At 48.6% G+C, this 24863-nt stretch overlaps 2 protein-coding genes across 3 annotated transcripts; one reads left to right on the top strand and one right to left on the bottom strand.

The window, feature by feature from the left end:
- On the top strand, positions 1–11714 carry LOC148662621 (polymeric immunoglobulin receptor-like). The gene is made up of 6 exons (XM_088632265.1): positions 1–1204; positions 4629–4949; positions 5896–6210; positions 7338–7667; positions 8995–9097; positions 11075–11714. Exons 1-6 carry the CDS (start codon positions 1141–1143, stop codon positions 11148–11150), a joined length of 1209 nt encoding a protein of 402 aa, XP_088488391.1. The 5' UTR covers positions 1–1140; the 3' UTR covers positions 11151–11714.
- An 851-nt stretch (positions 11715–12565) lies between these two features.
- Positions 12566–23253, bottom strand: LOC148662620 (uncharacterized). Of its 2 annotated transcripts, none has more exons than XM_088632292.1 (4): positions 23068–23253; positions 18257–18502; positions 16519–16806; positions 12566–15167 (listed from the first exon to the last, which is right to left on the bottom strand). In XM_088632292.1, the coding sequence occupies exons 1-4, from the start codon at positions 23156–23158 to the stop codon at positions 14938–14940; spliced, it is 855 nt and encodes a 284-aa protein (XP_088488418.1). In that variant the 5' UTR covers positions 23159–23253; the 3' UTR covers positions 12566–14937. The 2 variants fall into 2 exon arrangements, with proteins under 2 accessions (XP_088488418.1, XP_088488419.1); XM_088632293.1 differs by having other exon boundaries at positions 12566–15140; positions 23068–23240.
- Between the last annotated feature and the right edge of the window lie 1610 nt (positions 23254–24863).

Here is a 24863-nt window from a genome sequence, read left to right as displayed (position 1 = left end):
ACTATTTTATATAGCGCCTTTAAAGGTGGCTTCTCAAAGCGCTTTACAGGATGACAATAATAAATAAGAGGAATACACAAGATAAAACACAATGACAACACACAGAGGAGAGCGTGGATGGTGGTACGAAGAGAAGCAGAGGGGTGAAGAACAGAACCAGTTCAGTAAAGGCTCTTCTGAAGAAGAGGGTTTGGAGTCTGGATTGGCAGGAGTTTAGAGAAGGTGACTCTCTGATATCCTTGGGCAGAGAGTTCCAGAGCTTGGGGGGGCACAACAGGAGAAGGCCCTGTCACCCCTAGAGTGTAGACGGGCTTGGGGGGGACAGTAAGGAGAGCAGAATCAGAAGAGCGGAGGTTGCGAGGTGGGGAGTAGGGCGACGATAGCTCAGACCGGTACTGAGGCGCCCAGCCACGCAGAGCCCTATAGGTGAGCAGGAGGATTTTAAAAGTCCACACGGAATTTGACCGGAAGCCAGTGCAGGGACTCCAGGATAGGAGTAATGTGATCACTTGCACTAGACCTGGTCAGGATTCTGGCTGCTGAATTTTGGAAATACGGTGAGCAGGAGGATTTAAAATCCTGGCATTTCCCCCCACCCCCTCCCCCGATTGTGGTCATGAATTGAAGTCGCCCATTAAGATGATGTCCGGCTTTTTATTGCAGGAATGTTAGTGGGGGGGGGGGGGTGGGTATAATTCGACCCAGCTCTAGAATCAAGTACGGAAGGAGCAAGAGATTCAGAACAGTCGTCTGAGCTACTGGACCGGAAGCAGGTCAGACCACAGAGATCGCCAGCGCTGCTGCACAGAGACGTTTGTCACGCTGCGAGATGCACGAAAAGAGCTCTTCTTGCTTTCTGGGTGACGGGAACCTGTGACCACAGCCACAGACGCCCCCCCCCAAACCCCCCCCCCCTCAGAGACGTGACTGAATTGTAACGCCTGCATGCCGTGACAGAGAAGGAAGACAAAATATCTCTTTTGGGGGGTTTTCACCAGGCTGCCCTGTGACTGAGGATCTGAAAACAACTGAGGAAGAGAGATTGCTGTTGAAGAAAAGCAAAGAGGGGGAAAGACATCTGCTGAGATCCTGGGCAAAAACAGAGCTACAGGACCGCCTCGGAAAATAACCTATCTTTCAATGGAGTCAGAAAGGTTAGCACCAGTGTTGCTGCTGTTTCTCAGTGTCGGCAGCATCAGTGAAGGTGAGTACATCTGTTACTTGTTCTTTTTTTGGGGGGGGATGGAAATATAGTGTGCGATGGACTGGTGTCCTACCCAGGCTGTATCCTGCCACCTGCCCGTTGCTTGCTGGGCTCCCCCACGACCCATATTTTTGGATGAAGCCATTTTGCAAATGGCTGGACGGAAGATCGGTTCTGAGACCGATACTGCGTCTGCTACGTGACGGTACCCGTTCCGATCTGTGTCACGACCTGGTTTCGTTCGGAAAAAGAATTACAAACGAGAGCCATTCAGCCATTATTTGGTTGCTAGAAGCTAATTGATCTAATGATCCCTTCTACTCAATCATATGGCTGGGCAGCATGTTCCATTCTCCTACCACCCTTTGTGTAAAGACGAGCCCCCCCCCCCCCCCCTGTCCTGACTGGACAATCTCATCTGGCTGTGTCTCAAGAGAGGCCAGGGTATAGCCAGCTTCAACCACGTGGCTGGGCAGCTTGTTCCACACTCCCGCTACCCTTTGTGTACATATGTGCTTCCCGTTTTCGAGGTTTACATGTACTTCCATATAGTTTCTACTTATGTGCTCCGTTTGGTGTTTCACTGTTGATTCAGCACTGGAATTAAGAATTTAAGATCCCCCTCATCTTCTCTATTCAAAACTATGGAGAGTCAGTGCAGGACATTCCATTAATCTCTTATTGCTTCTCGTTATTGTCTGGAGTATGTAAAGTGTAAATAGCATCTTCTGTTCTCATCTCAGTATTGCTTGTTTGTACAATATTTTATCCAAGGTTTGTATGACCACTGTGAAAACTTGTAAAAGGCCAATTGACTGGACAGGCAGGTTTTAATTATTTGGGAAAACAAATGAATAGCATAAAGTCTCATTCGTTTAATCTTGTTAAAGTAATAATAATAATTGCTTACACTTATAGAGCGCTTTTCTGGACACTCCACTCAAGGCGCTTTACAAGTGATGGGGAATCCCACTACTGCCAGCAGTGTGCAGCCCCCACCTGGATGATGCGACGGCAGCCATAGTGCGCCAGAACGCTCCCCACACACCAGCTCTCAGTTCAGCCAGTTCAGAGAGGGGGGTTATTAGGAGGCCATGATTGGTAAGGGCCAATGGGAAATTTGGCCAGGACGCCGGGGTTACACCCCTACTCTTTTCGAGAAACGCCCTTAGATTTTTAATGACCACAGAGAGTCAGGACCTCGGTTCTACGTCTCATCTGAACGACGGCGCCTGTTTACAGTCCAGTGTCCCCCGTCACTATACTGGGGCATCAGGACCCACACAGACCGCAGGGTGAGAGCGCCCCCTGCTGGCCCCACTAACACCTCTTCCAGCAGCAACCTTAGTTTTTCCCCAGGAGTCTCCCCTCCAGGTACTGACCAGGCTCACACCTGCTGAGCTTCAGTGGGGGGGGGCTGCCAGCTGTGAGTTGCAGACTGATATGGCTGCTGGCAGTAGGTGTAATAATAATAAATCAGGTGGGGAGCTGCGTCAGCATGCGTAGTCTGCAAAGGAACAAGTAATAGGTTTATTCCAGGCTGAAAAGAGTTCTTCGGGTGTGAGAAAGACAGGGCGGACAGCGCAGATTAAATAGACCAAAAGCTGCGAGAGGGGAGGAGGCAGAGAGGCCACTCAGGAAGTGCAAAGTGGAGAGGGGTGAAGAGAGGTGTGAAGTCAAAACCTGCATGAGAATAGAGATGACACGAACACAAGTCGGTCGTTGGGAGGAGGGGGATGGTGTGAGCCTAGTTTCAGGATGAGTTTAGTTTCTGTTGTCCTTCTGTTGAAGCTGAGGAACCCTTCCTTGAGCACAGAGACCGAGAGGTCAGTCGGAGGTGAAATGAGAAACTGTGGGCTTGGAGCGATCTCTCATCTCCACGGCCCCAAACGTGTTCTCCGCGGGGGTCTCAGAGTCTCCTGCTGGTTTCCCCACCGTAGATAGCTGGGCTTTTTCCGCAGGAGATGCAGTTGCTGGAGGTGGTCCGGAATCGACCTGAGGGGGGCCCCCGAAGGAGCGTGTCGTTAGATCTGTATCCGCAGGTGATGCGGCCAGTTTTCTCGCGGGCGAAGGTGCCTGGTGGGGATGATCGCCGAGGGCGGTCAAGGGAGCTGTGAACCAGAAGTTTACGTCGATTGGGTGGCCGGCGGTATGAGATGATGGGGCGCTCGGGAAAAAAGGGTACCGATGGAGGGATCGCCCCCCTGCAGGATGGAGTAGTTGTTAAGAAGGGTCCTGGGGATAGAAAGTGTGTAAGGGAAGCACCAGCACGAGGAATGCGGTCGTAATAATAGTAACACAGCCGTAATAATAATATAATAACGTAAAAGTGGATTTAATGTGCCGAGAAATTTTCACTGGTCGGCAGCAAGCTTCGAAAATTCTTCTTCTTCTTTTTCACAGCCTTAGTCCCAGACTGCTTTGGTTGCTCGTCTCCACTGGTCTCTGTCGAGCACATCTTTCTCACTCACTTCACATCCCTCCATATCTTTTCTCACACAGTCTATCCATCTCTTTCTAGGCCTGCCTCTTCCTCTGTTACCTTCCACCTCAAATTCCACCACCCTACATCACCTATGGATTTCTTCATTTCTGATCGTATCCTTCATTGAAATCTGCAGAATCCGCCTCAACATCCTCATTTCAGTTCTTCTCCTCAAGTTCTCTTCCCTCTTTCCCAACTGCCGAGCATTCAGCTCCACACAGTAGTACGGGTCTAATCACGGTCTTGTACGTTTTGCACTTTAACTGTCTAGGAATTTTCCTGTCACCAATTATTCCAGTTATTTCTCTCCACTTGTTCCATCCAGCTTTCACTCTTTGTCTTCCTGCCTCCAGTGTTTCTCCTCCCTTTACCAGTTTCGATCCAAGGTACAGTATTTAAAGCCATCAACTTGTTTCGGTTTTCCTCCATTTGTCTCCTCAACATTGGTCCTAGTATCTCCTCTTCTCTCCATTACCATTATTTTAGATTTTTCGGCACTCATTTTCAGCTGAGCAAATTGTTGGAACAAAACTGAGATCCTAAAGCCGTTTGCTCACGCCGCACTTGCGGACACTTGATGAAGCAGGGTGCGCAGAAGTGTTCTATCACACAGTATCGTTTCAGACGTTCGCGTGGATCGCAATCCTGAGAGCATCCTCTGTACTTCGAACTCGCCAGGCTGAGGAAATGACAGTGCGGCCCAGAGATCAGTCGTTGTCGCAGCTCTCCTCGCTTTCGAGGAATGAGCCAGGGAGCCAGCCGCAGGGGTGAAGTGTGAGATCAGAACTTGACCTCCTCCTGAACAATTGTTCATTGAACACCAAAACCTAGGTGAAGCAGTTTTAGCCTCAGGATGTCCCATAACGTTGCCTTCAACTGTTTTACAATCACCAATCCTGGCTTTCTAAGCCCGGCTTTTGACCGTGTCTCCTCCTGCAGGATGTAGCCTAATCCGTCATCGACAGGATAAGATCTCTGTGCGCCCGGGAGAATCGGCTCTCCTGCCCTGTCCCCAAACGCTCCCGGAGACGGACAGCTGCACCTGGAGCCTGTCCACCACTTCCGGCGCCTCCACGGCGATAGTGAGGAATGACGGGACAGGCCTGCACGTCCGGCCCTCGTACGAGGACAGGGTGACGATTTTGAATCCGGGGAACCTCTCGCTCCTCATCTCCAACCTCACCGCCAAAGACAGCGGGACGTACAAGTGTGTCTGTGGAAGCTCGCCGAGCTCCGTGACTGTCAAGCTCACTGTGAAAGGTGACGCGCTAAACCGTTCTCTCTCTTTCTGACCATTTTCTCCAATTTAGGGTCACGGGGGGAGCCTATTCTTGCCAGCAGCCATATCACTCTGCAACTTACAACTGGCAGCCCCCACTGGAGCTCAGCAGGTGTGAGCCTGGTCAGTACCTGGAGGGGAGACTCCTGGCAAAAACTAAGGTTGCTGCTGGAAGAGGTGTTAGCGGGGCCAGCTCACCCTGCGGTCCATGTGGGTCCTGATGCCCCAGTATAGTGACGGGGACACTATACTGTAAACAGGTGCCGTCCTTCGGATGAGACGTAAAACCGAGGTCCTGACTCTCTGTGGTCATTGAAAATCCCAGGGCGTTTCTCGAAAAGAGTAGGGGTGTAACCCCGGCGTCCTGGCCACATTTCCCATTGGCCCTTACCAATCATGGCCTCCTAATAATCCCCATCTCTGGATTGACTTCATTACTCTGCTCTCCTCCCCACTGAGAGCTGCTGTGTGGGGAGCGTTCTGGCGCACTATTGCTGCCGTCACATCATCCAGGTGGGGCTGCACATTGGTGGCGGTAGTGGGATTCCCCGTGACCTGTAAAGCACTTTGAGTGGAGTGTCCAGAAAAGTGCTATATAAGAGTAAGCAATTATTATTATTATTATTATTATTATTATTATTATTATTATTATTATTATTATTATTCTGGCAAGCAACAGGCACAAGGCAGGGTACACCCCTGGATGGGACCCACACAGGACACCAGACTGTGTGTGGGCTATGAGTGTCAGCCCTGTGATGGACTGGCGTCCCATCCAGGGTGTATCCTGCCTTGTACCCAAAATGCTTTGAGTGCAGTGTCCAGGAAAGTGCTAGTATTGTTCTTATTAATATTATGACGACAGTTATTATTCCACAGCACACTTCGGTGTCTCTTTGTCACTGGAAGCCTGTCTCCTGTCTGCAGGCTGCACCGTGACAGTTCGCAGTCGGAAGATCGTCGCGCACTCCGGCGGCGCCGCCCTGCTACCCTGCGCCTGCACGGACGCACAGCCCGCGACCGACAGCTTCGCGTGGGACGTCTGGGGGCGGCCCCTCCTGCGCCGCGATGGGGCGGGCCTGCGCGTCAACTCCTCCTACGAAGAGAGGGTGGCGGTGTTTTACTCCGCCAGCCCCGGAAACCTCTCCCTCCTCATCCGGAATCTCACCGTGCGGGATCAGGGGCTGTACCGTTGTCGTGACCCCTGGAACAACGAGGCGCTTGTGAAACTCCGGGTGCTAGGTAACGTACTGCTCGATTCAGACCATAACAGGGGTTACACACGAGAGGAGGCCGTTTAATTATACTAACCTGTTTTTGCCACTTTTTTTTTAGTTAATTGATCTATTTTTATGTAGCCACATTATCCGCTTCAACCACATGGCCGAGTGTCTTGTTCCACACCCCTGCCACCCTTTGGGTATAGAAGTGCCTCCTGTCATGAGCAGTGGATCTTTTCCAGCTGCTTCCTTCAACTTGTGGCTGAGTAGCTTGTTCCACACTCCCAGTGAGTGTCCTCTGTGAGTGTCCTCTGTGAGTGTCCTGTGTGTGAGTGTCCTCTGTGAGTGTCCTGTGTGTGAGTGTCCTGTGTGAGTATCCTGTGCAAGTGTCCTCTGTGTGTATCCTGTGAGATTCCTGTCAGTGTCCTGTGTCTGTGTGTGTCCTGTGTCTGTGTGTGTCCTGTGCGTGAGTCTGTGAATGTCCTCTGTGTGTATCCTGTGTAAGTGTCCTCTGTGTGTATCCTGTGCAAGTGTCCTCTGTGTGTATCCTGTGCAAGTGTCCTCTGTGTGTGTCCTGTGAGATTCGTGTGTGTGTGTGTCCTCTCTGTGTATCCTGTGAGATTCCTGTCAGTGTCCTGTGTGTGAGTGTCCTGTGTGTATGTCCTGTGCAAGTGTCCTCTGTGTGTATCCTGAGATTCCTGTCAGTGTCCTGTGTGTGAGTGTCCTGTGCAAATGTCCTCTGGGTGTATCCTGTGAGATTCCTGTCAGTGTCCTGTGTGTGTGTGTCCTGTATGTGTGTCTGTGAATGTCCTGTGTGTGTGTCCTGTGCAAGTGTACTCTGTGTGTATCCTGTGAGATTCCTGTCAGTGGCCTGTGTGTCCCCTGTGTGAGTGCCCAGTGAGTGTCCTGTGTCTGTGTCTGCGTGTGTCTGCCCTGTGATAAACTGGCGTCCCACCCGGGGTGTATCCCGCCTCCTACCCGTCACTTGTCAGGCTAGGCTCCAACTCCCCCGCAGCCCCGTAACCAGATCAAGTGGTTAGAAAACGGACAACAAAACCGCGGTCATGGGAAAAACCAATAGAACAAGGAAAAGTCAAAGGCTTCGGACGGGGACCTCTTAGGAAAGCGAGTGTGCCTGCTCTTCTTCAGGCTGTGCCATTTCGGCCTCTGCTCCCGCGGAGATCACAGGACGGCGGGGGGACTCGGTCCTCCTGGGCTGCTCTTGCACCAACGCCCACCCCGAGATCTCGAGCTTCGCCTGGACGCTCCACCGCCGCCAGGCGCGGACGGAGATCCTGCGCTACGACGGCGCCGGTGTGAGGGTCAGCCCCGCCTACGCCGGCCGGGCGACGGTCTCCCACCCCAGCTCCCCGGGGAACTTGTCTCTCCTCCTGGGGAACCTCAGCGCGGAGGACCAGGGGCTGTACCAGTGTGTGGTCAATGACGGGAGCTCCTGGGACGTCACCCTCGCCCTGCAAGGTGAGGTATCGGCGCGGGGGTCCGGTATTTGAGTTTGATGGCGGCTGTCTGGTAGAGGTGTCCCACCATAAGGCCTGAACGAGCGGCCCTGGACCGACGGAGCTGTGAAATCCACCCCACGCTTCGAGCCAGCTTAGCGTCCTTCCGGGAATTGTGGGAAACGGGCTGTCCAGCGACGTTGGCGAATCCGATATCCTCGCTTCCCTTTGCAAAATGGCTGGATCAGATGTGGGGATTCATTCGCTGCCAACTACCAGTTGTCTTAGATGGGCCGAAATTTCTTCCTCTTGTTTTGTAACTTACAAACTTACTTTTGGAACTTTGTAACCTACTTCGTTTCTAAGGCCAGAAAGTGGCGCGTTTCCGGAATTGGCTGCCCACGGTTCTTTGTGTTTTGTTTCAGCCGAGCCCTGTCGCTTCACATTGTCTTCAGCAATCAAAAGTAGGAGGATATCATTCATTTCCCAGCGGACAGAGGTTACCCATTTTTCAAACTGCATTAGCTAATGCTGTACATACATATGGGCAGCAGCCATATCGCCCTGCAACCCACAACTGGCAGCCCCCCCCCCCCACTGGAGCTCAGCAGGTGTGAGCCTGGTCAGTACCTGGAGGGGAGACTCCTAGAAAAAACTAAGGTTGCTGCTGGGAGAGGTGTGAGTGGGGCCAGCAGGGGGCGCTCACCCTGCAACCTGTGTGGGTCCTAATGCCCCAGTAGAGTGACGGGGGACACTGGACTGTAAAAAGGCGCCGTCCTTCGGATGAGACGTAAAACCGAGGTCCTGACTCTCTGTGGTCATTAAAAATCCCAGGGCGTTTCTCGAAAAGAGTAGGGGTGTAACCCCGGCGTCCTGGCCACATTTCCCAATGGGCCCTTACCAATCATGGCCTCCTAATAACCCCCCTCTCTGAACTGGCTTCATCCCTCTGCTCTCCTCCCCACTGAGAGCTGCTGTGTGGGGAGCGTTCTGGCGCACTATTGCTGCCGTCGCATCATCCAGGTGGGGCTGCACACTGGTGGTGGTAGTGGGATTCCCCATGACCTGTAAAAAGCTCTGAGGGGAGAGTCCAGAAAAGCGCTATAGAAGTGTAAGCAATTATTAAATTCAGTTCTTATTATATATGCATTTCGTTGTGTTATTGTACAATCAGCCTGCGCTGGAAGTCTTGTTCTGCCAACATCTACGGTCCCATTTTCTGCAAGCTTCCCCAGCTCATGGATGACACACAGTAACATTACGATTCGGTCTCGGCGTCGCACTGTCACTAGAGCAGTCTCTCTTTCTCTCTCTCTCTCTCTCTCTCTCTCTCTCTCTCTCTCTCTCAGAGGGCAGTGAGACAGGTCTGATGTACTCCGGAGTGGGGCTGGTAGCTCTGGTGTACCTCTTGGCCACAGTTGCAGCTGTCAGAGCAACCAGAAAAAGGCACGGGTAAGAAATTAGACAAAATCCTGCTCTTCCTTATTTCTGTCAGGGATCTGCATTCTGATGCCCTTCTGCATTAAATGTTACTATCCAGCAGTGTATTTTAATCTGCCGTACAGAATGACACTCAACAGTGTTATGCTAGACTGTAATGAGGGGAGTACCACAGGGATCTCTACTAGGACCCCTGCTCTGCCTTATTTCTGTCAGGGGTCTGCTTTCTTGGGGAATGCCCTTCTGCGTTAAATGTCACTATACTACAGCTTATTACAATGTGCTGTACAGAATGACACTCATCTGCACCTTGTTATGTGAGACTGTAATGAGGGGAGTTCCACAGGGATCTCTACTAGGACCCCTGCTCTTCCTTATTTCTGTCAGGGGTCTGCTTTCTTGGGGAATGCCCTTCTGCGTTAAATGTCACTATACTACAGCTTATTACAATGTGCTGTACAGAATGACACTCATCTGCACCTTGTTATGTGAGACTGTAATGAGGGGAGTTCCACAGGGATCTCTACTAGGACCCCTGCTCTTCCTTATTTCTGTCAGGGGTCTGCTTTCTTGGGGAATGCCCTTCTGCGTTAAATGTCACTATACTACAGCTTATTACAATGTGCCGTACAGACTCATCTGCACCTTGTTATGCTGGACTGAAATGAGGGGAGTACCACAGGGATCTGTACTAGGACCCCACTAGTAACCTATTTCAAGAACCAGCTGTGAATGAGAGCTGCAGATCAATTAGCTACATGCTACCAAATGAGGGAGATGAGCCAATCGACCTGTTCTTGATGGCAAACTGTCTTGTGTCTTGCTCGTATGTCATACCTTTCATTTTCACACCTGCTTCTCTCTACTCTGACCAGTATCTAACTAGGCTCAATATTCTGGGCTATAGTAGCTTACATGCCTTCTTTAGAGTGCACTACTTCCTTCTATCTATATTCTATACTATACTACAGGTCGAGAATCCCTTATCCGAAATTCCTGGGACCGGACGTGTTGCGGATTTCGGATTGTTTTGGATTTCGGAATATTTTTATATTTGCATCTATGAAATGGGACAGCTTGGGGATGGGGCCAAAGTCGAAAGACGATATCCATTTCCATTTCATAATATAGCTTATACATATACCCTGAATGTAGTTTTGTATACATTTTTAATAATGTTTTAAACATAACACCATCAGAAAGGTAAGATATCGGTCTCCACCTACGATGTCATGTTTTGATTAAAAGGTTACAGTACACGTACGCCATTTGTCTTTTATTTTTTATCATACAAAAACAAAGCATCGAATATGATTACAGGTAAATAAAATGAAAACTGAAAAAAGTCATGTAAAGCATTTTATTTTTAAAGTAATATACAAGTACAAGTACAGGTAACAGTAATGACACTAGTCACGTTACACTCATACATGGAGGGGAGATTCAGATCTCGCGTAAAAATAACGTTTTGTACTAACTGTACAAGAAAACCAAACCGAAACATGATGAGCGCTGCTTACAAACTTGAAGATAAATGCAGCCCCAGACATTACAACTACATCGGGTCCGAGAAACTTGAGGGAGAGGGTACGTCATCGATGACAATCCCTTTGAGCTGGAAAGTTGCGGATTTCGGAGTTTTTCAGAGTTTGGAATTTCGGATAAGGGATTTCCAACCTGTATATTATATGTATTGCAGGGGGCTACTGCTTATTATACTTCACTGTACTCTCTCAAGCAGTATTGTACTGTGTGGCAGTGTGCTCTGTTACACTGTGTAAATTAACACACTGTAGCAAATTGCACTACTGTTTTACAGAAGGGTTTTGGGGGAAAACATCATTGCAATCTGCTACACCGTATCGATCTACACCACAGTGCACAGTGTGGATACTATACGTAAGAGTTCACTTTACTGTATTGCATTACAAAAACATTCTGTTGCGTTACGTTCTCTCTTTGTTTTCGATCTTCTTTTCTCTTTTGAAGGAGAACAGGACAGGGCTTCCTACTGGAGATGAAGACATTTCAAGGGCCTATAGACTTGTCTGTGCCTACAGATTGAAAGTACCACAGTATTGATTGATACCCTGGCTGTGATCTATAGGATCCCTATAGGGGCTCACCTTGGATGGATACCCCAGCTGTGATCTATAGGATCCCTATAGGGGCTCACCTTGGATGGATACCCTAGCTGTGATCTATAGGACCCCTATAGGGGCTCACTGTGGATTTATACCATGATGTGATCTCTAGGATGCCTTAAGGAGCTCATCTCGATATCACAGAGTATCAAGACAGAAATTCACACCCACACAAAAAAGACCCCACACCTACTAACGCCTTCTTGTCATGAGGTAAAAAGGGGTTTTGTGAAGTGAGACAGACACCATTTGGGCTCAAAACGCAGGCCGTGCGGTGTGGCCCTGAGCCAAGATGGCCACCTGTTGCAGGCATCGTTCTGTCATTTTGTATTCCAGGAAAGGACATATACTTTTCTCGAGGCATTGAAACTATCCAAAATGGGGCTTTAAATGAATAAATAACCATACAGGAACGTTGTGCCCATCTGTTTTGCTTGAATGTCATTTAGTTACACATTTCCAAGCTTGTATTTCTGTATGACATATTTTAACCCCAGCAGGACGTAGCAAATGCATTTCATAATAATAATAATAATAATAATAATAATTGCTTACACTTATATAGAGCTTTTCTGGACACTCCACTCAAAGCACTTTACAGGTCATGGGGAATCCCACTACCGCCACCAGTGCGCAGCCCCCACCTGGATGATGCGACGGCAGCCATAGTGCACCAGTACACTCCCCACACAGCAGCTCTCAGTGGGGAGGAGAGCAGAGGGATGAAGCCAGTTCAGAGAGGGGGGTTATTAGGAGGCCATGATTGGTGAGGGCCAATGGGAAATTTGGCCAGGACGCCGGGGTTACACCCCTACTCTTTTCGAGAAACGCCCTGGGATTTTTAATGACCACAGAGAGTCAGGACCTCGGTTTTACGTCTCATCCGAAGGACTGTGCCTGTTTACAGTCTAGAGTCCCCGTGGGGCATGAGGACCCACATGGACCGCAGGGTGAGCGCCCCCTGCTGGCCCCACTAACACCTCTCCCAGCAGCAACCTTAGTTTTTCCCAGGAGGTCTCCCCTCCAGGTACCGAGACAGACTGGCATCCCATTCAGGGCAGGGTGTTGCTTGCTGGGATAGACTCCAGTAACCCCTCCAGCAAGCCTGTATTGATTTCAAGTTGTTGGAAAAAGTGGTGGCTTATCTAAAACTGCTATTTTTTCACAAGAAGGCAGAGTCTGCCTTTCATATGACCGACACTCATCGCAGTTGTCTGTTATGCCACCTGCTGGCAGCTCACTAAAATAGCAGGCAGGACAAGGGTTCAAAAAGTTACCACTGAGCTGTAAAAAAAACAACTAATTTTTATAGTGTGCATGACAAGACATGGCCCCAGCGTTTCGAAGTATTTTATTCAAGAAAAGTTGAAGAATTTAATACAACTCATAATAATAAACTTTATTTTATATAGCACCTTTAAAGGTGGCTTCGCAGAATGACAACAACAATTAAAAATAAACAATTAAAAATACACAAGATGAACACTATGAGAACATGCAGAAGAGACAGCAGATGCTAAATACAGTAGGAGCTGAGAGGTAAAGAACAGAACCAGTTCAGTAAAGGCTCTTCTAAAGGACAATGTTTTGAGTCTGCATTTGAAGGAGTTTGGAGAAGGTGACTCTCTGATATCCAGAGCTTGGGGGGCACAACAGGAGAAGGTCCTGTCACCCCTAGAGTGTAGATGGGCTTGGGGGGACAGAAAGGAGGGCAGAATTAGAAGAGCAAAGATTGCGAGGTGGGGAGTAGGGCGATGATAGCTCAGACAGGTACTGAGGCGCCAAGCCATGCAGAGTCTTATAGGTGAGCAGGAGGATTTTGAAGTTGACACAAAACTTGACCGGAAGCCAGTGCAGGGACTCCAGGATAGGAGTAATGTGATCACTTGCACTAGACCTGGTCGGGAGTCTGGCCGCCGAATTTTGCACATACTGCACTTGGGTCAATGTGGATTTAGATACCCCAGCGAGTAGAGCATTACAGTAGTCAATTCGGGATAGACAAATGTGTTGAGCAGCTTTTCAGCCACAGTTAGTGATAACACAGGGCGTAGTCTAGTGATGTTTCTGAGGTGAAAGATGTTTTAACAATATGCTGCACATGTGGGTCGAATGTTTAGCCAGAATCAAATATCCCTAAGGTTTTTCAATTTTAGACTGAAGCTCAAGTACAGAACCATCTACAGATAGGGTTACAGGATTGGCTTTACGAAGTTGATGGGGGGGTGCCAATAACCATGACTTCAGAATGGTCACAATTCTTATGTCAGAGATGTAATTTGATGTGGCTGTCTATTCTATTTGTGTCAGGTTTGGAATGGATGTATATTTGAGTATCATCAGCGTAGAAATGATAGCTGAGGCCATGTGATCTTAAAAGCTGACCAAGTAGGAATATGTAAATGCTGAAAAGTTGGGGACCCAGTATTGAGCCCTGAGGAACACCAGACTTAACAAGACCAATTTCAGACCTATAACCATCAAGAAAGACAAAGTGACAGCGATCAGTGAGGTAAGATTTGAGCCATTTGAGAGCAGCGTCGGAAACTCCAAACACAGTCTCAAGACGAGAAAGTCAGATGTCATGGTCAACAGTGTCAAAAGCAGCACTGAGATCAAGAAGGATGATTTTAGAAAGAGAACCAGAATCAGAAGCTATTAGCAGATCGTTAGTGACTTTGACCAGGGCAGTTTCTGTGCTGTGAAGTTGATGGAAGCCAGATTGGAGGGGTTCGAAAAGGTTGTTTGTCATGAGGTGGTTATGCAACTGAAGTGTGACAGCACGTTCTAGGATTTTAGCAAGAAAGGGTAAGTTGGAGATGGGGCGAAAATTGTTTCGGTTGTCCAGAGCCATGTTAGGCTTTTCTGGCATGGGGGTAATGGCAGCAGTTTTGAGGCCTGTTGGTACAACGCCAGTGCTCAAGGATTCATGTAAAATATTGAGGACAATGGGACAGAGAGAAGAGAAACAGCACTGAAATAAAGTGGTGGGAATGGGATCTAATAGAGAGGGGGTGGATTTCATGTGTGAAACCAGTTTACTGAGGGATGCAGAGTCAAGAGGGGAGAAGCTGGAGAGAAGGGAACCAGAAACGTTGGAGAAGGAGGGAGGAGGTATGGAAATGATAGGCCCAGTGGAGAGAATGTGATGCCGGATGTTGTCGATCCTGGAGCTAAAGAAATTTAAGAATGTGTTGCAAAGTTGCGATGAGGCAGGTAAGGTGGTGGGGCAGTTTGGCTTGAGCAGGCTGGTGGAGAAGAGATGTCTGGGGGTTGTTATGGTGATTTTCGATGAGGTCAGAGAAGTAGGCGGATCTTACAGACTCTATGGTATCGATATATCCAGACATACAAACACTTCATTCTAAAAAAAGTTTAGTATTATTATTATTATTATTATTAATTATTGAGCACCTTTCGTACAGATAGCAGCTGAAAGCGCTTTTCCAAACCAAGTGGGGGAAAAAAATACAATCTTAAAATTAGGGAAAATGCAGTCATACAACCTCAACGGTTGCTTGAAAAAGAAATCAATAGAAATGAGGGAAAAGCATGAGGACCATAGGAGACGTATGAAAATGAGAAATAACAAAGCACCTTTTAAAAAAAAACAAACCAAAAAACAAAGGAAACTTAGTGAAATAAAACGACCTACATAACCTACAGTTCACAGTGTTCTTGAAATGGCGGACGCTGTGGTAAACACGATCAGAGACTGGGCCTGCCCTGTTGAAACGAGCCCTCTCCAGTGGAATTGCGGAGTTCGCCACCTTGCGCCCGCCGTCTGCCGTTTCGCAGCGTCTTCATTACGTAGAAGGCGCCCAGGAGCACGGGTGGTGGGAAAAATAGCAGAAGGACCCCTAGGTGCTGGCGCCGATCGGCTGGTCCACGCTCAGGCGCCGGAGACTCTTCTGGAAAGACGGAGAGACAAGTCGGGCCTACAGCGTGTTAGGGTTCCCACTGCTGCTCTCCAAAGTCATCTCCATGGCAACCTTCCTGCCGCCGCAGTAATGAGAACCGGTTATATAGTGGACAGATCCACACAGAATGACAAATGAGGACCCTAGATCTCCCCACCCTGACCTTTACCCATCACGGCCTCCTAATAACCCCCCCTCTCTGAACTGGCTTCATCCCTCTGCTCTCCTCCCCACTGAGAGCTGGTGTGTGGGGAGCGTTCTGGCGCACTATGGCTGCCGTCGCATCATCCAGGTGGGGCTGCACACTGGTGGCGGTAGTGGGATTCCCCATTACCTGTAAAGCGCTTTGAGTGGAGTGTCCAGAAAAGCGCTATATAAGTATAAGCGATAATATAATTATTATTGAGAATTATTATTATAGAGAAGCATTCTGCCAGGTGGGTCCTGCACATTGGTGTCCTTATTATTTTCTTGTCAGCGTGGAATAAGCCTTAAGCTGTTCCTTTTCAGCCTACGCAGGCTGACGCAGCTCCCTGCTCGAAATCCTTAGAGCATTACCTTTACTGTAGACTTGGACACAATCTTGAACATTTTAGGAATGAATTGGCGATCATGCATGCAAATTGAACTTTGAAAAAGATGGCAAGATTCGGAGTTATGTACTAATTCAATGCCAGCAGCCATATCACTCTGCAATCACAACTGGCAGCCCCCCCCACTGGAGCTCAGCAGGTGTGAGCCTGGTCAGTACCTGGAGGGGAGACTCCTGGGAAAAACTAAGGCTGCTGCTGGAAGAGGTGTTAGTGGGGCCAGCAGGGGGCGCTCACCCTGCGGTCTGTGTGGGTCCTAATGCCCCAGTATAGTGACGGGGACACTATACCGTAAACAGGTGCCGTCCTTCGGATGAGACGTAAAACCGAGGTCCTGACTCTCTGTGGTCATTAAAAATCCCAGAGCATTTCTCGAAAAGAGTAGGGGTGTAACCCGGCGTCCTGGCCAAATTTCCCATTGGCCCTCACCCATCATGGCCTCCTAATAACCCCCCTCTCTGAACTGGCTTCATCACTCTGCTCTCCTCCCCACTGAGAGCTGCTGTGTGGGGAGCGTTCTGGCGCACTATGGCTGCCGTCGCATCATCCAGGTGGGGGCTGCACACTGGTGGTGGTAGTGGGATTCCCCATGACCTGTACAGCGCTTTGAGTGGAGTGTCCAGAAAAGCGCTATATAAGTGTAAGCAATTATTATTATTATTATTATTATTATATCCAAGTGTACCACTCTTTTTCTAATCTTCTGATGTTCAATTTTGCTCACGCATTGCGCAATGTCACTACGGTCGTTTTTTTCCCCAACAGTAGGGTCCTCTTACCTTGGACGGTGACTATGACGCGGCTCAGGACGAAGTTGGTCCGTGTGTCTTTCACTCTGTATTCGCCCTGGTCAGCTCGGGTCACCCCCGCCAGAGTCAGGGTCTCGTCATCGACCAGGATGCGCCGACAGTACTGCTGGTGACAGACAGCCTGGCCTCTCTCCATCGCATAAACGGCGGTCACGTTCCCCTCCCCCACGGGCTCAAACAGCACCTCCACCTCCGTGGCGGCGTAGAGGGGGACGGACAGGTTGGCGCCAGGCTGCAGGGTGACGTTGACCGTACAACCTGGAAGAAATAAACAAACTAAATTGCAAAAAAGCAGGTGGGACCGTGGGTGCTGTCTGTGTGGAGTTTGAGTGGTCTCCCAGTGTTCATGGGAGTTTCCTCCCCCAGTCCAAATATACATTGGTGAATTGGCTTCTGGGAAAACTTGGCCAATTTAAGGAAGATTGGCTGTTTGTGTTTGTGTTCCCTATGATGGATTGGCGTTACGTCCAGCGTGACCAGTCCCATCTGCTGACAAGTTATTAAATCTTGCTCGCAAAATAAATTAATTGATGGTATAGAAAAAACGTACACCTTTGGAACTTGTGGATTTAAAAATCGTGAAAGCGCTGTAAGTCGCTGCACTGCCGCAAGCCCCTGGTCTCGCCACAGAACCGCGACGTGAAGAGGCCCTTCCTGCACCCTAGTCCCCGTAATGACGGATGTAATAATACAGGTGGTGCAGCAGACATTTCACCACAGATATGGAGTAGGAGTTAAGGAGTTAAGGAGTAGGTAGTATTTATCAGCACAACCGTCAGGAAGTTGAGAGCAGGATTCCGATAGGATTCAAAGAGACGGATCCACAATCCTGCTTGCTTACAGTGTCACACTGTAATCTGTCTCTGGAGATTCAGTCTGTTTTGTGATGTAAATTTGAGGTTTTACAAGGTACTGTGCACATCTCGCTTTTATTGTTGTGTGAAATGAGCTCATCAGTGCTGATTTTTTCAAACCCCGAAACATAAAAATAGTAGGGCAGTTCTCCTTTAATTGCTTACACTAGTTCAGTGCTTTTTCAGGACACTCCACTCAAAGCGCTTTACAGGTCAGGGGGAATCCCACTACCGCCACCAGTGTGCAGCCCCCACCTGGATGATGCGACGGCAGCCATAGTGCGCCAGAACGCTCCCCACACACCAGCTCTCAGTGGGGAGGAGAGCAGAGTGATGAAGCCAGTTCAGAGAGGGGGGTTATTAGCAGGCCATGATGGGTAAGGGCCAATGGGAAATTTGGCCAGGACACCGGGGTTACACCCCTACTCTTTTCGAGAAACACCCTGGGATTTTTAATGACCACAGAGAGTCAGGACCTCGGTTTTACATCTCATCCGAAGGACGGCGCCTGTTTACAGTCCAGTGTCCCCCGTCACTATACTGGGGCATTAGGACCCACATGGACCGCAGGGTGAGAGCGCCCCCTGCTGGCCCCACTAACACCTCTTCCAGCAGCAACCTTAGTTTTTCCCAGGAGTCTCCCCTCCAGGTACTGACCAGGCTCACACCTGCTGAGCTCCAGTGGGGGGGGCTGCCAGTTGGGAGTTGCAGGGTGATATGGCTGCTGGCTCTGAACTGGATGGAAGGCCCACAGGCACGGGCCTTTAAGCCCTGGGTCCTTAACAGTTGTCATCCCAGGGGTGGGTTAACAGCAGCGAAATCGGTTCATTTCGCCAACGCGGCCCCAGCCTCACCCTTGACTTCCACCCGCGTGGTCCTCAAACCCCGGTCGTCCCGCGCCCAGACCGTGTACAGCCCGGCGTCCGCCCACGTCAAGCTGCGTCTCAGTAGCGCCCCGTCCCGCACTTCGAACCCGCAGCCCGGCCGCAGCCTGGCCAGGCGGAGGGTGGCGTTGAGGCCCGCCGTTCTGATCTCGACCTCCTGGCTGCCGGGGGGTAAGGGGAGCTTCAGGGGGTGGCCGTAGCACAGCGTCAGACTGCCTGTGGAGAGGGGGGGGGTAACAGGGAGGTTATTGCCGTATGTACATGTCGTGTCATGTCATCTGCCCCACCACTTGAGACCAGCCGGTGTAGCGGGAAGCAGGAGCCTACCCGGCCAGCGACGAGCGCGTGGCAGGCTACCACCTGGGTGGGACGTCAGTCCATCGCAGGGCCAGTGCAAGCCAATCACACATGGGGACAATTTGGAGGCCACAGTAAGGGCCAGAGGGGGGGGGGGGGGTGGAATTTGGCCCGGACACTGGGATAAGCTCTTCTCAAGAAACGCCCGGGGATCTGTCATGACCACTGAGAGTCAGGACCTCGGTTTGACGTCTCACCCGACAGTCAGCGGCCGTTACAGCCCAGCGTCCCCCGTCACTATACCGGGGCATTAGGACCCACACAGACCGCAGGGTGAGCGCCCCCTGCTGGCCCCACTAACACCTCTCCCAGCGGCAACCTTAGTTTTTCCCAGGAGGTCTCCCCCTCCGGGTACTGACCAGGCTCACACCTGCTGAGCTTCAGTGGGGGGGGCTGCCAGTTGAGAGCTGCAGGGTGAGATGGCTGTGCTGTATGTAAATTACAATTCTTATTTGCATGGATCTCTTAAGACATGGGCAGTACATTACGAACCTAATAATAAGAAATCGGAACAATACATACGTCGTAGCGAAGGGGGAAAAAAAACACCTGCAAGAAAGTGTATACAGTAGTGTATACTGAGTCTGAGGCCCGGCAGTGAGCTGTTGAGGATGGGCACTGCAGGGGGATAGAAGCTGATCTTGAGTCTGGTGGTCCGTGCCATGACGCGGGGGGGGGGGAACAGTTTGTGGCCGGGGGTGGTTGGGATCCAGAAGGATGGACTGGGCTTTATCGTGACAGCGGATGGTGTGGACCTCACCGACGACGGATGGTCAATCGCATCCCATGATCCTCTGTGCCGCTGCCACAACCCTTTGTAGTACATCTCGTTCCCACGTGGCAGTACTGCTCTGTGGCTCAGGATCTGCCCCTGTGCCTGGAAGGGTTTGCCGGTTCAAATCCCGCAGCCGGCAGAGGAATCCTACTCTGTTGGGGCCCCCTGAGCGAGGCCCTTCACCCCAGCTGCTCCAGGGGCGCCGTATAAATGGGTGACCCTCTGCCCTGACCCCCAGCTTCTCTCCCAGTCTGTGTGTCTCATGGAGAGCAAGCTGGGGTCTGCGAAAAGACAAATTCTTAATGCAAGAAACTGCATAGGGCCAATAAAGTGATCTTATCTAAACTGTGGCATCCTCTGCAAACTTAATAATGTGGTTGTATAGCTACCTTCAGCAGCATTCGTAGGTTAGCGAGGAGTACAGCCTAGGACTGAGACAGCAGTGTTTAGGATCAGTGTAGGGAGGAGAAAGATATTTTTTTCCCGGTATTTTTTTCTTTACTTTCTTTGTCTCACGGGGTACAGTGTCCTTGGGTTTACGAAGGTGCATTATAAATGATCATCTTTAAAAAGGCTGTTATTTAACTAGTGACAGTGTCCCATCATCTTCTACTCGGCTTCTTTGCGCTAATTGTATCTCTTTGTTACCGTTTTTGTTTGTTTTGAACTTTTTTTTTTTACTTTTCCTATAAAGCGCTTTGAGAATTTACTTTTACAGGTGCCGCCAACAAGACACCGCATCTTATAATTATTTAGCTAACAATAGCAATTATTATTGTTGTCATTAATAACAATGATAATATTAATATGGGGGAATGCTTTATTCTTTTTTCCTCTGTTTGCCTGTCCTTTTAACAACAAGAACTTTTACTGCTGCGGCAAACCCGAGGACTCGATACATAGCGACAGCGAGCAAGACAAAAACAAAATTTTCAAAGAAAAGCAAACAACATAGGCGAAAACGGAGGTACAGAATGTAGGAAACGACTCGGGACACAGGCCCTCGTCGAAAGTCGGGTTTGGAGTTCGGTTTCGACGAGGGTCGTTTTCCGAGGCGTAGCGAAAAGGGGCACGGTCGCCGAAACGCCGCCATTTTGTCCTGGGTTCGGCGCTCCGAGGGCACCGAGCCTACGGGCGGGGGAGTGTAAACACACGGAGGCCTTCAGAGATGTCTCACGGAGCCAGCTCCGTGTCGAGCCTCAAAAGTCAGGAGCCAGATCTTGTGTTGCCAAAAGGAGAGACTCTCAGCAAGTCTAGGAGAGCTGTTGCCACCAAAACCCAGCTGTGGGTGTCTGGACAAGCTTGCCTCTTTGTGAGACGTGGGAGGGAGCCCGTGAACTTAAGAGGGGCAGAACTCCAGCCCAGCCTTAAATGTTACGAATTTATCTTCTGTATTTCTTTATCGCTACGTGCAGCGCCCTGGGGGTTTCGGCAAGGCGCTTTAATAAAGAGTTTTCGTGGTTTGATTATAAGGGTAGGAGGGGAGAAAGAGAAAGAAATATAGACACCCCCCACCCCGGTCAAAAACGTCATTGAAAAAGTACGACTCTCCCCCCCAGCCCTCCAAAGAGAGTTTTTTTTCCAGAAATAACAACTTCGATGAGACAGCGCCACAACCTTCCCTGTGGCAAGCACTGTCAGCAGAGGGGAGGAGGTAACAAAATGAAAGACAGAAGACAGTAAAAAAATAAATCCATTGAACATGACAGGACACTCCCCGTCGCCCTTCATTTTACTGACTTCTTCAGAGAGCCCGTGTCCAAACTCGCCAATTGGGGAAGGCGGGCGCTCAGCTGGAGAAATGGCGCCCTGTGACTCTTTATAAACCCTTGTCTGTCGACTCCCTTGTTCCCAGCCGGCGATTTAATGAAAAAATAAATAAAATAAATCTGTTCAGACGCAGGAAACCACCCAAAACACGCTGAAATGCTCAGGCCTGCTGGCTCCAAATCTTACCCCCTCCTGTGATTCTTCAACGTTATTGTTAATCCTAAGGAATACTAAGGAACAAGTAATAGGTTTATTCCATGCTGAAAAAAAGAAGAAAGAGAACACAACGTTTCGGCCGTGGAGCCTTCTTCACACCTGAAGAAGGCTCCACGGCCGAAACGTTGTGTTCTCTTTCTTCTTTTTTTCAGCATGGAATAAACCTATTACTTGTTCCTTTGCAGCCTACGCATGCTGACGCAGCTACCCACCTGAACTACTAATGAATACTAGTTAGAAATACCTTCCGTTTTGGGGGTGTTCTCTAATCTGGCGTCCTGTTTTGAATCAGTAAAACTTTGTAGCCTTTTTTTTGTTGTTTGTTTACTTCATACACCTTACAAATGCACGATCTCGTTGAAAGATGTCTACTTATTACGTCTCTCCTACCCTAATATTCTGCCGGGCATTACTCTCATGTTTGTACAGGCGGCAGGGAGAGCGACTTTTTTTGTGCTTTGCCGACACAGGAATCTGGAAAAGAACGGGAATTGTTAGCATAGTCTAAAAAACAAAACCCGCAAAACTTCAGCCTGTCAAGAAATGACCTATCTACTGACAGCGAGAGCGCATAAACTTCACACAGATTTGAACCCGCGGCCGTGAGGTTTCAAGACGATAACCACTGTTCAGCCCGACACGCAACATTTAAAAATAAAATGGCTCGGCGAGGTTTGAACATAACACGTCGATGTTTGAGGATTTTTTTTTTTAAAAAAAAAGTTCTTTTAAACCGGAGAGAAAAAATCGTGGTCAAGAATTCTCTCTCTCCAGGGTGAGTTAATGCTGTCGTTAGAAAATGCTTGATTTCGTTAACTTTTTTTTTTCGCTTGAGGTATGGTTTTTTCTCTAACTTTTTTTTATTGTAACGGTGATTACACTATTGTTTAATTTGAAATGTATGGCTGATGTTTCAGTGGACGTAAGAGCTATATACAGTATATATCGCACGAATTCCAACTGGGCAGCAGATCATAAAGGTGACTTAGCACATGATTTAAAAACGCTGTTTCATAAAACTAATTTTGTGAGGAATAACGACGATTCGGTCCTAGTCCTAGCGCCCAGAATATTTTCCGTCTAAGACCAATTCAAGGTTTTTTTTTTCGTTCAATTTCTCCTGTGCTTTTGTGAAGTCCGATGGTCTGATTGGCACAATACTCCACGATTTTAGATACCCGTTACTGAGCTTTCTCCCGTCTCTACCTCACTGACACGAAACAAGAGAAACTGTCCTGAAATACTTTTAAATACAAAAAAAATATTGACCGAATGAAAATTTTTTTTACAAATCTTTCTTTATAATTTATAGACGGTACCAAATATTTTTTATATTTTTAAGAACGTGAAAAAAATTATTACAACCCGTTTAACTTTAGAGGAAAAAAAAATCTTGATTAAATCAAAAACTTAAGAATCCCTCTTTATAAGCGAAATCTCATTGCAGCTCGTCTTTTGTAACCGTGTAACTGACAAGTTCGCGTACAGGAAAAAAAAACCAACAACACTAACTTTAATATCAGTTGGATTTAGCAAAGAGGGGAAAACACGTGTGACAAAAACAGCTTCCTTTACTCTGATCGCCGACGGTACACCCGAGTGTGGCCATAAGCATGCGGCATTGCTGAACCCGAGAAGTTTAAAGTTTAAATTGCATACCTACCCTTTGTCTGGAACTCGGACATCTTGTGCGGCGAGTCGACGGCGGACGAAAACCACAAACTGCCCCAGATTAAAAGGACCCAAAACGGCATTTTTAATCCGATCAAATTAAAAAACCACAACAACAACAACAACCTTAAAGTGGACTACCCGAGAGGCACGTGTCCGTAAATGACTTCCCAAGCTAAAACGTTCACTGAACTGGGGGAGGTGGAATATGGGTGTGGTGTCAGGATACTGTCTCACCCAGACCTTGGCATGTATTTTGTGTGGGGATAATTCACCTCACGGACAGACTGTTACGGAGATAAGGATTCTGTATCTACCGTTTATCTGCATCGGTTGCTGCAGACGCTTGTGCAAAACCCCACTGAATCAAAAGCAATTCTCCAGTTTCTAGCAGGGACGATAACACGTGGTGCCCTAGTGAAAACTCAGCGATTCTTTGCCGGATTGGTACTACTTCCGGTATTACACGTATTATACTGTAAAATATAATGACGCACTTTTACTCCGAGGTCCTCCAGACATACTGTACATTAGAAGGAAGATCATGACCGAGCGTCTCTACCTCAGACTCCCCCCCCCTAATAGTTTAAAATTAATAGGTTAAAAAAAATGACTGAACGTCTCTATCTCAGACTCCCCTCCTAAGAGGTTAAAATTAATAGGAAAAAAAAAACATTATCAGCAATGAGTGCTTATCCGATTTGCGTATCCGATTCAGAGTTCAAATTAAGCACAGTGCCGATGTAACAAGACGCTACTACAGGGTGCAATGCAAACATTACACAAAGAGTTCAGGTCCAAGTGATACAGCTCCTGCGTTAATGGAAACTATGTCCTTTTTAATGAGAAACCCCAAACAAAATGGTGATAGTTTGAGTAATAATAATAATTATAAAATGATAATTGCTTACACTTATATAGCGCTTTTCCGGACACTCCACTCAAAGTGCTGTACAGGTCAGGGGGAATCCCACTCTGCCACCAGTGTGCAGCCCCCACCTGGATGATGCGACGGCAAATCCCAGGGCGTCTCTCGAAAAGAGTAGGGGTGTAACCCCAGTGTCCTAGCCAAATTTCCCATTGGCCCTTACCAATCATGGCCTCCTAATAACCCCCCTCTCTGAACTGGCTCCATCCCTCTGCTCTCCTCCCCACTGAGAGCTGGTGTGTGGGGAGCGTTCTGGCGCACTATGGCTGCCGTCGCATCATCCAGGTGGGGGCTGCACACTGGTGGCGGTAGTGGGATTCCCCATGACCTGTAAAGCGCTTTGAGTGGAGTGTCCAGAAAAGCGCTATAGAAGTGTAAGCAATTCTTATTATCAATTATTACTTCAGGGCATTAACTCAACTGTCAATATGAAAGATAGGAAAAAAGTCTTGCTGGCAAATGTGAGCTGTCTACTTTCTAAAGCTACAAACAACACTGGAAATGATGTCAAACACTGAATTTTACATTCAAAGTTGTTTTTTTTTAATTCAATAATGCATGGCACTATCGTTTTCAAATTCACCTCACAGTACGGCATTGCCGAATATTTGAGTCAGAACACTAGTCTTCTGTCAAGATCTACTGGTTTCACATGCCAGTTCTGTATCCTCTTGGGACATTTGGGGAAAAGCGTTTGATCTCCTAGTGAGCTTAGAGCAGAAGCACCCAAGGCCACTAGGTGTCGCACTACAAACAAACGCGGACCGTTTCTCGTATAGAGATGGATGTCACTGGAGTCTCGTCGATCAATCATTCTGATTTTCTATTCGTTAGTTGTTTGGGATTTTTTTTTTTGCTAC

The sequence above is a fragment of the Lepisosteus platostomus genome, chromosome 5 (genome assembly GCF_059453375.1).
Source record: "Lepisosteus platostomus isolate fLepPlt1 chromosome 5, fLepPlt1.hap1, whole genome shotgun sequence".
NCBI classification, from domain to species: Eukaryota; Metazoa; Chordata; class Actinopteri; order Semionotiformes; family Lepisosteidae; genus Lepisosteus; species Lepisosteus platostomus.
This window is presented reverse-complemented; position numbering and strand designations above follow the sequence as displayed.

Coding starts and splice junctions, on each gene's coding strand:
- LOC148662620 (XM_088632292.1), bottom strand. CDS start 23,158: ATGCCGTTTTGGGTCCTTTTAATCTGGGGCAGTTTGTGGTTTTCGTCC. Junction 18,503..23,067: donor GTCCGAGTTCCAGACAAAGG/GTAGGTATGCAA, acceptor CCCTCTCCACAG/GCAGTCTGACGCTGTGCTAC. Junction 15,168..16,518: donor CGTCATAGTCACCGTCCAAG/GTAAGAGGACCC, acceptor AACACGCTGTAG/GCCCGACTTGTCTCTCCGTC.
- LOC148662621 (XM_088632265.1), top strand. CDS start 1,141: ATGGAGTCAGAAAGGTTAGCACCAGTGTTGCTGCTGTTTCTCAGTGTC. Junction 6,211..7,337: donor TGTGAAACTCCGGGTGCTAG/GTAACGTACTGC, acceptor GCTCTTCTTCAG/GCTGTGCCATTTCGGCCTCT. Junction 7,668..8,994: donor CGTCACCCTCGCCCTGCAAG/GTGAGGTATCGG, acceptor TCTCTCTCTCAG/AGGGCAGTGAGACAGGTCTG.